The sequence below is a fragment of the Phalangium opilio genome, unplaced genomic scaffold, assembly GCF_054372755.1.
Source record: "Phalangium opilio isolate 3A_F unplaced genomic scaffold, DU_Popi_V2 ptg000070l_1, whole genome shotgun sequence".
Lineage (NCBI taxonomy): Eukaryota > Metazoa > Arthropoda > Arachnida > Opiliones > Phalangiidae > Phalangium > Phalangium opilio.
In genome coordinates this window covers 3732546-3746179 of record NW_028324182.1, presented here as the reverse complement: position 1 = coordinate 3746179, position 13634 = coordinate 3732546, and the positions used below count along the sequence as shown (strand labels likewise).

The following is a 13634-nucleotide window of genomic DNA, read 5'->3' as shown; positions in this document are numbered from 1 at the left end:
CGTTTGTTTACGTTGCACCGCGGTGCGCGTACCCTACGAAATTGGCGGGCAACTGCTCAAAGACGTGGTAAGCAGAAAACTTATGATATTGTTAAGGCGCATTTTCAATCAAGATTTTCTTGATGAAAAATTAAGCTTTTGCTTCAAAAGTAGTATAGCCAAAAGCTGAAGCAAAAAAAAAACGGCTTCAAATTCAGCTTTTCGTGTGGCTGTTCGTTATCTAAACGAATTTCATGATATCAGCTTCTCATTTTCTTTAAGCTTTTTCCGCTCAAAGTAAAAGTAATTGAGTCAATTTTTATACATTTGAAGCTTGTTTGAAAACCATTCGAGTTTCAGCTTTCGGAAAAAAGTTGATTTAAAGTAAAAGTTCAAGTAACATAACATTAAGACTAATTAATTCCTAATTATTTTGTAACTAAGAAGAGATGTTAGCTCACCTTTTGCTTTAAAACGAGCCTTTGCAGATAAACAAGCCCATATTTTTAAATTTTGAATCAAGGTTTCTGTGAATACAATTCAACATTCATGGCAAAATTTATTTATTCCTTGACTTCCAGGCTCTGCTATCTTACTTCCATCGGGTTTTAATTGGTTTTTAATTAGTACTTGGGTTTGCGCGAAGAGTTTAGGGGGCGAGAGAGAACTTTGTCTTTAGAAGCTGCATTTTTGTATTTTTCTGGGCGATTTTTTTTTGTCTTTTGTTCATGGTTTTTATTTTATTTATTTACTTTTTTATTTTTTTCGGGATAAAGGAGCTCTGTTAATAACGTCGGGTTTAAGAAAGCTCTTGGAAATGTCCAAGGATTTTTTTAAATAAATAAATAAATGAATAATTCATTCATTCAAGGGTGTAATTTTTACTAATTAAAGGAATAGCGACATGGTTTAAAAATTATCTCAAATCTAAAGAAAACCTTACTTTTTTCAGAGTTTAAACTCTTCTGATTCCAAAAATATGCAGCTTGATCAATATTTAAATATGAGAGAAAACACAGAAAAAGCACTTTGAAAACTTGAAATTTGGGTGGGCAAAAGCAAATTTGCGGAGAAGATTTTTGGCGGGTTTTTCTCCTTGATACGTCACTCACGGCATCTCGCGGAAAAGCCAAGCGAGAGCTCCCGAGTCTACTAATCCCGCTCGAATCTGAATAAAATAGGCTTAAAGCGACGCGGAGACACTAACAGACGTCACGTGAGCGACATCTAGAGAGGAAATTTCTCCTTACTACGTCATCAAAGGAAACAAAATTTTAACTAGGCCTTTTCCAAACACAATACTTTGATTGCAATTTTATAAATTGCTACGAAACCAAATAAAAAAGTAAACGTATCATAATAAACTAGATTTTTCAAGGATTTTTTTCGCATTTTAATTTTCATGGATGACGGAAATTATGTCACTAACACTTTAAGTTTATAAAATAATTTAAGGTTCGTTTACTCGGTTTAAATGTTTTTTTTCTGGTTAGTTCTTAGTCATTAATTTCAATTAACTGAAATTGTATTTTGTCAAGAAAGGGGGGAGGGGTTTACTTACGAGCTCTGGAAGAGGAACTCAAAATTAATTTATTAAATATTCATTTCAAGCCATATCGTTTTTAATTTTAAAAGAGGACCATGGGAATGAAGTAGTTTTTTTTTTGCAACCATGAATTTAAGGGAATTATTTACTTCCACCTCACTTGTCGCAGTGAAATTTTGGAATGAGCTTAATGTACTGTACTATTTACTAGACTTGAAAAATTAGGCCATTTTTCTAATAGGCCCAAGGAAACGTTACAAAGATTAGGCCTAACACAGAAGCCATAAAAAATTAGTTACTACGTTTTATAATTCAAACTAAAATCAAGAAGTGATATCTAGTTTATTAGGGAGAAGGTCTAAGAGGATTAAGTATTCGCGAGCCATAGTCCCAGTCCCCCTTTTAAAATACAATTGTCATTCGCGTCGCGCTGACGTGAGTTTTCATGAACCAATGAGATGCTGGTTGTAATTTAGAGGCGGGGATTAACTTCGGACCTACTATACGTTTGGACTGGAGATAAAGCTGGAAATGTGGCGAATTTATACCTTCTCCCTAGTAAACTAGACATCACTTCTTGCTAAAATCTTGTTTTTCTCGTTTTTTTTTTTTTTTTTTGTTTTTAAGATTTGAAAAATTAGGCCTAAGTTAAAATAGACCTACTAAAACGTTACTAGATTAGGCCTAACGCAGAAACTGTAAAAACTGAATTAATTCGTTTCCAAATTCAGAAACTTCATTAATCTAAAATCTTTTTTTTATTTTTTTAGGGTTTTTAATTTTTTTTTTTTTTTAAGATTTGAAAATTTAGGCTTAACTTCAAATAGGCCTACAGAAACGTTACGAGATTAGGCCTAACACAAAAAAACCGTAAAAAGTTAATTAATTCGTTTCGAAATTCAGAAAGAAAGTTCACCAAACTAAATCCGTTTTTTCTTTTTGTGTCATTTGCAGAAATCTTGGGAAGCAGCAAGAAATTGTGCGTCAATGTTCAAGACAGCGATGGGTAAGAGAGTTCCCTTTACTTTACTTTTTTCTAACATAAAGGGAAGTTAATTCCATTGTTTTTTCGGGTCCGACATGCGGTAAATGGCTTGTTAAAGGGGGTCGAGAAAAGCGAAAAAAGAAGAAGAAAATCTGGGGCGAGGGCGGCTAATTTTAGAAATTATACTTGAGAGGAAAGTGATTTTCGTGTGTCTCCCTCTTAACATTGATTCCGAAAAGAGGAAGAAGAGAAAAAACCCGTGCTTTTCTGTGCTATGTTCTTTTTCATCTATAATTCAGTAACCTTCAATGATCCCGAGAGTTAATTCAATCCGTTCAAGAATATTGAAGGGTTACTAAAAGTGAGAGAAAATGGAAGAGAATATGACACTTGGATCAAAATTTAACTTTATCCCTGCTTTGTACCCAGGGCCGGAAATAAGAATTATTTCTTATAGGACATGTGTCCAGTGACCCCCTATCTGACTGGAAAATTTATAGGACATTGTCCACAGGAGTGTGCAAAAATTGAGTCGCATCTCCATAGTCAAGCTATCAAAACTTCGGAAAATTTATTGGTCAAACTGTCCAGTGACCCCTTTAGTTTTTAACCAAGTTATGGGACATTTTAAAATTCTATTGGACAATGTCCAGTGTCCTGTGCTTATTTCTGGACCTGTTTGTACCTCGTTTGAGGGTCGGCCTGTTACTTACCCCCCCCCCCCTCTCCCTAAAACTTCAAATAGCCAATCAGGAGGCTAGAGGTTAGATATTGTGTTTTTGAAAAGTAGGCCTAGCTCTGCTCAAGGGATTCTGGGAGTGAGAGTCGCTCCTCATTCTCGGCATCTGAGGGAACTATTTTCTCTCTCTTAAAGCTGTGAGGAGGCTATCCTGGGCGAGGGGGGGGGTAGCAACGCTAGAGTGGTAGAAATCTAACCCCTCAAACGAGACGCGGCACGCTGAGGCAGAAGTATTATACTCTGTTCTATTTTCTCTTGCCGAAAGGAAACATTTAAGGGTAATGATCAGGCTAGATTATTATTATTATTTATTTTGAAATTGAAAATGTATTGAAGAAAATATGGGAATTTTTCTTGTGGGTGCCTACGCGTTAGGCTTTTCTGTTAAGCAAATAATGACGTAATGTTGTGTGGTTAGACTATGGTTCTGGTTCACAGAGAGGTCTAACGCATTGACGAATATAAGAAAACATAATTTCTTGTATCTTCGGATGGACATTTGAATCAAATTTTAAATATACATAGTTTACAGGAATGGAGGATTCCTACCATTAACACTAGGAGACCAGGCGACTTAGAGCGTAAGATCGTCTGCTATTTTACGCTCTAAGTCGTCTGGTCTCCTTGTGTTAATGGTAGGAATTCTCTATACCTGTAAACTATGTATTCATTATTTTACCCAATCTTTCAAATAAAAAACAAGGTAATCTATACCTGTTCTATATTCATTGTAGAATGGAATTAGCTTCACGTTCATCTCTCGGGCAGCTTCATCTTCCCTTTCTTTTTCCTTTTAAATCCAACGTGTGTTCGCCTCGAGATCCTCCTATTTCTTGTTTCGCCCCAACGAACGTCTAGAGCTCGTTCGAGTTCCTAGCGCAGGCGTGGGGGTAAAGACGCGTATAAGGAGTCCCAGTTTATTTCATCTTCAAACTTACGTAACGTCAGGTTAGGTTTGCGTCCTGAGAGATTTGAAACCGTGAAGTATAGTGGGGGAGTCTTGCCTTACATCTTGTTGGAGGTTCTGAGTGAAACGCGCTCTGTTCTAGGGTGAGGGATATCTATAAAGTAGACGAAACAAGATGGGCAAGGCTGAACAGAGCCCCCCCTATATGTAGAAGCTAGCGTTGTCCATTGTAGAGTGATTACCATATGAAAGTGGATATCTTATTATCATTAGCGTTAAGGGCACAGTAGCTTTATCTGGAATAATTTCGAATTGGTTAGAAATTTTCTTCCAGTTCAAGCGAATTTTGATTCAGTAGTGATTTTCCTCCACCATGATGGCTTCGGGTTATGTTATGTTGAATCAAGAAGCGTTATCTAGTTTATTAGGGAGGAGGTATAAGATGCCTAAGCATTCGCGGGCCATAGTCACAGTCCCTCTATCAAAATACAAGGAGGGGGGGTTACGTAAAAGGAGGCTGGGCTATTTCGTCTCTTCTCAGTCGGGAAAATACCTAGTTTTCGTCATTCGCGTCGCGCTGACGTGGGTTTTCAAGAACCAATGAGATGCTGGTTGTAATTTAGAGGTGGCGGGGATTAACTCCAGACCTACTATACGTAAGGGCTGGAGATAAAGCTACAAATGTGGCGAATTTATACCTTCTCCCTAATTAACAAGATATCACTTCTTGGTTGAATCTAGCGCTAGGTTTCCAAAAAACCAGCTGGAATAGCTTAAAAAGATCATTAACTCCAGACCTACTATACGTAAGGGCTGGAGATAAAGCTACAAATGTGGCGAATTTATACCTTCTCCCTAATTAACAAGATATCACTTCTTGGTTGAATCTAGCGCTAGGTTTCCAAAAAACCAGCTGGAATAGCTTAAAAAGATCATAATTCTGCGGTGCAAAACGCGCGTTACGACACTGCACCGACTTGTATCTTAAGGAAACTAGCGCCATTTCTGTTAAACATGGTGTCAAAATGTGTTAATAAGTGATCCACCCTAAATTTCCCGATTTAGACGGGTATTTCAAATGCCTTACACTGTTTATAAAGGCTTTCTGCTGCGTGTTCTAAAATAAACCTCAGTAAACTTACAAATCCTTTTAAACGTAAATTTAAAACCACCCGTGCACCATCAATTCAATAAACCCTGGAAATTTCGCATTACGAGGGTTAAAAAGTGAAAGCAAGAAGAAGAAGAAGGGAAAAAAAGCCGTAAGGGCCCCCAGCACCAGTATGGGGATTAGGGGCCTCCCTAGCCTCCGTGGATTTAAAGGGGATTCGAAGAAGAGTAAAAAACAATCTGTTTAAATATCAAAAAAAAAAAAGAGGGAGAGGAGGTAGATGGGGGAGGGGGTTTAGGGATTTAGGCAGCGGGTTGCGCTGCAGCTTGACTAAACTCCAAATCTCCTTCATGCTCCCTTTTCCTACGAGGAATCAAAAAATCGTATATTACAGCACTGTTTTTTATTCGCTTGTTTGAATTTTCACCGCTGTTTATCCCATGGCCTTTGGGATATAAATTTTTATTTTATTTGATATTTCTTTAGCATTATTACATATTAATATATCCTGGGTTAACGGACCATAATATAGTCTCTTAAATTATTTTTATTAATGTAAATCCAAAATATATTCGGAACTTCATTCATTAATATAAAATGTCCATTGCCCGTAAGTGTTTAAATGAAATATTCAGTTAAAAATGTTTAGTAATTCATGGGTTTTCAAGCCTTTTGTTTTATATTTTGAGTGCTGTGGGGGTTTTAGTTTTATTTCGCGATTAAATTGAGTTTAATTGCCATTGAATTGCGTAGGGAAATAAAAGTTCTATATACGCTCTAGCAAAGTTTTTAATTTAATTATCAACGGTAATTAGATTAGATGGGTTCTTATTTTACGGTTTTTGTTAGTGGGTAGGTTTACGTTTAGGAAGTTTTCCCACTTTAAGTAAATAGTCGGGTGATTTAATTAATACCGAATTACGAGGCGTAATTAAATTCGATGACGCCCCTTTTCTTCCCACGCTAAGCCTAATTACGGTTGATTTTTACTTTTCTTATTACGTAGGATGTCCGGCCTTCATCAAGCCGCCCTGATGTGTCACGTGCCCATCATGGAAATGTTGTTGGACAGTGGAGCCCTAGTTGATATCAAAGATCATAAAGGTTTGCTTTTACAAGTTGATTTTGCTATCGGTTCACTCAGTCTAGACAGAGCTGCGACATATTTTTAGGCCTAATTTAGGGTTAACGCCTCTCGTGCCCAAATACTAGCATTCTGATAATTGTTATACGTGTGTTTGAAATGTCTTACACGTACCGAAGATTCCCTAGTAACTATTTAAAATGTACAGATGCTACCCAGTCGCTACTGTTTGGGTCCTTTCCTGGTGCACCATTTTATAATATGGCGGCATATTCAAACCAAAAGCCATAAACTTCTTTATAGGATGTAGCATAAGTTCATAAGAAATGTTGCGTAAGTTTGTCACTGGTTACAAACTGGAGCTTGTCATGTAGGTGAAACGTCATAGATTCTAGTAAAGCTGTCTAAGACTAAGCACAGACTAAATAGGAAGATGGACTGTTAAGCTGCGTGTAGGCAATTTTCGCTTGTCGTTCTAGAAATAGCTCTCAGTAAGTCTCTAGCATTGCATTACGAAGTCAACATAGTGTGACGTGTCATACTTACGGAACATATCTCATAAACTTATGGATATAGTGAATTACTATTCTAAATGTCGGTTTGTTGAAACGTACATACGTTGTTCTGTAATAAAGGGTTTTATTACATTCTGGTCGCCATTTTACAAGATGGTAACCTATTTATCAAAATCTTTCTTAGTACCCACTACATTCTTTGCATAAATATTATAAATATAGTAAAACCAAGAAGTGATATCTAGTTTATTAGGGAGAAGGTTAAGATGCCTAAGGATTCGCGCGCCATAGTCCCAGTCCCCCTTTCAAAATACAAGGGGGTGGGGACGTAAAACGAGGCCACCGGGCTATTTCGCTACACTCTCCTCAGTCGGAAAATACAGTAGCGTCGCTAGGGTTTGAATTTGGGGGGGGGGGGCTAAATCTGGGCAAACTATTTGAAAGTTATTATAAGAACTTAATATAAAAAATAGACCCAACCAACAAATAAACAAGTTGGCTTGGCCTAGTCTCCATCTGAGGGATAGGATCACGTGACTAACAAAGTTGACTGTAGTTGAGCAACGAAAATAAATCTCCTATTTATCTGATTGGATTAGAGTCTGACTCTTGGGGTAAAACAGGTTCTGCGCATGTCAAAATCAAGCCAATCAGGTTATCCCTTTCTCGCCTCAAAACCTGAGAACGAGATCTGAGCCGTTATAAAAATTTAAATGATTTGTCGGTTGGGTCTATTGCATAATGGGTTCATTTAAAAATGTGTAGACCTTTATAACTATCCGTAAATTTGTGTCAACGTGAAATTATTCGTATTTTAAAGATATACAACCTTTTATTGATAAAAACTACGGAACCGATTATGAAGGATTTTCACTCGTCTTAGGTTTATTTTTAGTTTCGGTTAGCTTTTAGTCCACACTATTGGGACTCCCTTCGAAAGAACATAAAACATTTTACTTGTCTCCATCTGTTCTTTTCTTATTTTACTGTTCGATATTGAAATTTTTTTATATTGCTACAGAATTTTAGGTGGCTAATAGGAATTTTTGGTAGGGTTTACGGATTATTTTGGGGGGGGGGGGCTAAGTTTGGAATTTGGGGGGGGGGCTATAGGCCCCCAAAAAAGGCCTAGCGCCACTGGGAAAATATGATTGTAAATTTGCGTCATACGCGTCGCGCTGACATGCACAGTTTTCAAGAAGCAACGAGATGATTGCTGGTTGTAATTTAGAGGGGGAGAGGATTAACTCCGGAGTCCGGACAGGCTACGTTTGGACTGGAGATAAAGCTAGATTATAAATGTGACGGCGAATTTAAACCTTCTCCCTAATAAACTAGATATCACTTCTTGGTAAAATTATGAAGGTTCCATAAGTTTTTTATTTATTTCACCCTCCCTTTCTCTCTAATGGAATATCGGGTTACCTAACAAACCTCTTCATCCGGTCAATTATTTTTTTTTCTTTTTGGTTCTCGTATACTTAACACCCCCTCCCTTCCCCATTTCTTACTCTTTTCTATGGTATATCTTGACAGGTATGAGACCTCTACATTACGCCGCTTGGCAGGGTAAGGTCGAGCCCGTTTCTCTACTCCTTCAGTACAACTCGTCGGTCAACGAAGCTTCCGCCAAAGGCGAAACTCCCCTACATTTGGCTTGTCAACATGGACACGAGCAAGTGGTCAGTGTTATTATATTTTTTTCTTTTCAAGTACTTAAGTTACTTTAGGCCCCAAATTCACCCCGCTATTTCCGTTTCCTGTATGTTCTCCCTCAAGAACCAAGAATTTTTTTAATTTTCCATTGAATATTGAAATGCGGGGGGTTTAGGATCAGATTGTGAGTTGTTAGTTGTGTTTTTAAGATTAAGGATCATCCTTGAAGTTAAGAATAATTAATATAGAGAGCTTTCAGTTGGAGGAGGAGCTGAGTAGTCTCGTGACATAATTTAGGCTGCCATATTGGTGGGTTTAAAGCAGGAATGAAGCTGAGACCATGTACTCAATATGGCTACCACTACAGCGGTAAGACTTGGCCCGGGAGGGTGTGACGTATACTACTTTCCCATCTGAAAGCTCTCTATAAGTGTAGTTTTCAGTTTTTTCGCCGAAAGGGAGTTTTTGTCATTCCCAACCAATAGACCATTTCGATGTAACTACTAAGTAGTAAAGTCACGAGGGGTAAAACTCTCTGCCTTCGATCTTGCTTTTTGCGCCTGCTCTGTAGCCTCTTTGTATCATGAGAGTGTGCAGAGACGGATGGAAATGTATCAACCCCTTATATGCCCCGATACTGAGGGTTGCCTACCCCCTTTTCTAGGTCGAAACGGTCTATGGTGCCAAGGGTGGTACCAGACTATTTGCGAGTCAAGAGGCATAGAGAGATAGACTTGCCAAAGCGGTTCAGTTCGAATCAGTACTTGATTAACTTGATTCACAGAGGGGGGGGATTTTCTCTAGTCATATTAGGCCCTAGTGAATGAATTTTATTGTTATTATAATTTGGTATTCATGGAAGGCTTGGATAAATTCTTGGTAAAATTCGTAGTAGGCCTAAATATCGCTTTTTACGGGTTACGATCTGGTATTTTACGAGCTAGTGAGCTTGATTCGTTCTCTCTCCTTACTATTTCCGTAGACCAAAGAGCTTCTCCGTTACCATGCCAACCCAACGGTGCGTAGAAACGACGATAAAAAAACTCCGCTGGACCTGGCTTGCGAATTTGGCCGAAACAAAGTAATTTTCTTCCTCTTATGACGTTCATTAATTCTGTCGGTCTGATTAGTATTCATCCGCCACATTTTTTTTTCGCTTTCCGAATATTTAATCGAATTAACGTGACTACATTGCCTTATTAGGTTGCTGATTTGTTATTACAATGCGCGAGGTGTCGTCCCTTGTTGGAACAAAACGCTCAAGATTTGGCCGATAACGAACGCAGCACCTGTCTACATCTGGCGGCCAGAAATGGACACGTCGATATCGTCTCTTTACTTTTATCGGCCGGAGTCGATATTGATCGATCGACTTTACGAGGAACCGCTCTTCACGAGGCGGCGCTTCACGGCAAATTAGAAGTCGTCAAACTTCTTATTGAGGTAAGAATTGTCTTAATGTTTGTTATTACGAGTCATTGTTTGTTAAGCCTAATTTTCAAAAAACCGTTGTTGAAGTTTGAAAATTCGCGGTGTGGTTGTCAGAGTATCGATTGCTGAAAGCGTTCGATTATAGTTAGAGAAAAATAATGTAGAGGGCGCCAGTAGTTTTGTTCATGATGAGTTTACATAGAATATTAAATCAGGGTTCATACAAACCTGGAAAAATCAGGGAAATAAATAATTGACAAAAAACCTCAGGGAAAACTCAGGGAAATTTAGAATTTTTAATAAAATTCAGGGAAATTTGCGTCAAACAGGGGCCGAGTAATTGAGCAAAATGTTCATAAACATCCTCTCCACAGGATTAACATTACACTATACTTTGGAGGCTCATAACTCTGGTTATATTAGAGATACGGGGATGCCCTTTCATTATGTAATAGTCCTATTTACCCCTCCTCCTTCGTTAACATTTGCTCCGTAAGATACTCCATATAGGCGAAAAACCTGGAAAATTCAGGGAAGTATATGGGGAAAAACCTGGAAATCTCAGGGAAATTTGTTTTCCAAAAGTTGTATGAACCCTGTAAATACCTTTATGGCTCGCTACAAGAAATAACTTTGCGTAATAATTCGGCCTCATTGCCAACTCCTCTTAAAATTTTAGCACATTTTCGATCGATATTTTGAAACAACTTCCCACTACTACTATCACCAGAGTTGTTAATTATGCAAATTTAGGTGTTAAAATTTAACGATCAGTTGTCTCGTATTCAAATTTATAATATGTTGGGTATGTATGTCATATATGGTATAATTTACCTATTAAACGTCGATAAACACGTGGGACATAAAATATTCCTTCGGGCGTCCAATCAAAAATCGTTTTGAATATATAGCAGCGTAACTATAAAAAGCAATTTCCGTTGGCCAGCGTAAAAACAGTCCCGTCCCTAGAGCCAGCACAAAAAAAAAAGAGGGGATTCGCTGTATCAGCGATTTTTATATTAAAAAACACTTGCTGATCTATAAATGACATTCCTGCGGGCGTCTAAATACCACGTACACGGCAGTAGATCAAAAAGAGGCCCCTGAAAGGGAGGGTGAACGGGGAAATCAAATTAGATTTTATATTACCAGGGATAAATGTAATTTTAGAAGCAGGAATAGAGAACGGTTAGTATTTACTTCAGTTATTCCGACTCATAGCCCAGTATAGAGCCCCTCCCTCCAACACGTAACGAAAATTTTAAATTATCTTATTGGCTGACTTAAACTCCGTTTTGATGACGTTGCTGAAGGGGATGGCGAAAACTACATAATTCCTTTTTACCTCTGTCTCTATGACCCTCCCGCCTCTTCTTTCACACCCCCCTCCGTCCCGGGACTTTGACGCGCGCCCAATATACTCTGTTCTCCATTCCTGCTTCTAAAATTACACGAATCCCTGATATTAATAACCTTGCCTAGGTAAAACGTCACGGGTTTAGCTTTGGTAGTGGGCGGCCATGTTTGGTACTGCTTTGGTTCTATGAGCAAATAGCATTGGTGACGTCACACTAAGGCTTCTGAGATACCTCTATTAAAAGTTTCATTGCTGATCTATCTTATATCATGTTCGTTTTATCACATCTTCCGCTAAATTTCGCGTCTCCAATACTTACGATTAGTATGAGGTGCAAATTTTAATTAATTAATTGATGATACCTGAATTTATTTTGATTTATTTTAATCACTCTGAGGTATTTCCTGGAGGTTTCAACGTAGCGATATGTCTTATAATTAGTAGAAGAATCAATCAAAAATTCACTTTATTTTGCACTTCACCCTCCCTTTAATAATTCTCGCGATCAGTCGGGAATAGATAAAAGGGCCTGTCCGCGAAAATAAAAAAAAAGATCCGATTTGGCGTCGTCATGGCAACGGAGAGGTGAGGAGAGAAGAGAAGGGATTGAATTGGATAACAGCGCCAAAGTTATCGGCGCGGGATGCTGCTGGACTACTACTCCTCACTGCTGGTCACATCGCCAGATTAACCTCGTTGATGAGAAAAGGCGGGAAAATGAGCGGCGAGGGTGCATGGTTTAGCGGGAAAATAGAGAGTTAGGAAGGAGGGGGGAGGGGGTTAACAGAACGTGATGCTTATTACTGTTATTATTACCGAGGCGTTTGGACGGAGGTTGTTGCATGCATATGTTTAACCTCGCCTTACCCCTATAGCTAGGAATGTTTTTGAGGGGCCACCAACGCTGCAGCGCCAACAAAAGGGTCAACCACCTGATATTACCAATATCAGAAGTAGGATAAGGGACTAGAAGTACTGAGCTAACCAAATTCTGAATTCACTTGGCGAAAGTGAATATTCTTGATAAGACACCAACGGTTGGCCCTCTGGTAGCGGTTTCTGAATTTTGCCTCCAAAACGTGAGACGCTCTCGGGTGGCGGTAGACGGCCGAACTAGATTCAAGCACCCGCGTCCGTGTTCCGCGGCTTTAGGTTGAGGGGAACGGGGGTAAGAAATGTTTTTGGAACTCGATCAATTTTTTTCTCAGTAGTGTAGGCGCGATGGAAGCGGCATAAAATCCTCAAATTTGTTCACTAGTGCCAGGATCTATTGCCAATGCTAGAGCTCTTTACTTCTAGTCTCATCTTACTTCTGATATTACCAATATTACGATACTAACCAACCAAAACAGAGAAAGGGGGCTTTCGAGGTTCATCCTATTAATAATAATAAGGTATTGATCGATAACCTCCAGCCAAGTATGCAAGGCAATAGTGCAATGATGTGTACTGCGTGTGTATTTTCTTTTGAGCGAATTTTTTATTTATTTATTTTTTTGTTCGTGTCTACATCCCTTTCGGGGATTAAAAAGGCGCGGATTTCGAGATTATCTTCTCCCCGGGGATTCTATATTCTTCGGTGGTGGTGGCTTCTTTTTAATATCACAAGGTAATAACAGAAGTAAGATGAGACTAGAAGTAAGGAGTTCTAGCATTGGTAATAGATCCAGTCGCTAGTGAACAAATTTGAGGATTTTATGCCGCTTCCATCGTGCCTACACTAGAGAGAAAAAAATTGGTCGAGTTCCAAAAACATTTCCTTCCCCTTCCCCTCAACCTAAAGTCGCGGAACACGGACGCGGCTCCTTGAATCTAGTTCGGCTGTCTACCACCGCGAGTGTCTCACATTTTGGAGGGAAAATTCAGAAACCGCTACCAGAGGTTGGTATGTTATCAAGTTGGTGTGTTATCAAGAATATTCACTCTCGCCAAGTGAAGAATTTGGTTAGCTCAGTACTTCTAGTCTCATCTTACTTCTGGTAATAATAGATAAAGTGGGGTGGCGTAGCGGTTAGCGCTTTTGCCTCGCAGCAAGAGGATCCCGGGTTCGATCCCGGACTGTGGCACCGGGTGAAAAATCTGGGAACAAATCCTTCTGCTTAGAGTTTGCAAGTTGTTCTCTCCCCACTTGTTAAAAGGAGTTTTCCTCCGCGATCTAACCCGGTTTCTCCTTTCCATCAAAACTTGCTGTAGGTTAGCTGTGGCATAGGGGCTAGCCACCACCCCTCTATGCAATGTAAAGGGACCCACCTGTAAACAAGCCACAGGCTTAGTGTGGAAACCAATTCATAGACAAAGCTTAGATTATTATTATTATTAGTACC

General features: G+C 38.9%; 1 protein-coding gene across 1 annotated transcript in view; it reads left to right on the top strand.

The window, feature by feature from the left end:
- The window catches only part of LOC149661132 (uncharacterized), a 174968-nt gene that overhangs the window by 65020 nt on the left and 96314 nt on the right, over positions 1-13634 (top strand). The window contains exons 2-6 of the mRNA XM_089842513.1: positions 2480-2531; positions 6274-6371; positions 8403-8548; positions 9505-9603; positions 9726-9965. Of these exons, the coding sequence (XP_089698639.1) occupies positions 2480-2531; positions 6274-6371; positions 8403-8548; positions 9505-9603; positions 9726-9965 (635 nt within the window). The remainder of the gene's footprint in view (positions 1-2479; positions 2532-6273; positions 6372-8402; positions 8549-9504; positions 9604-9725; positions 9966-13634) is intronic.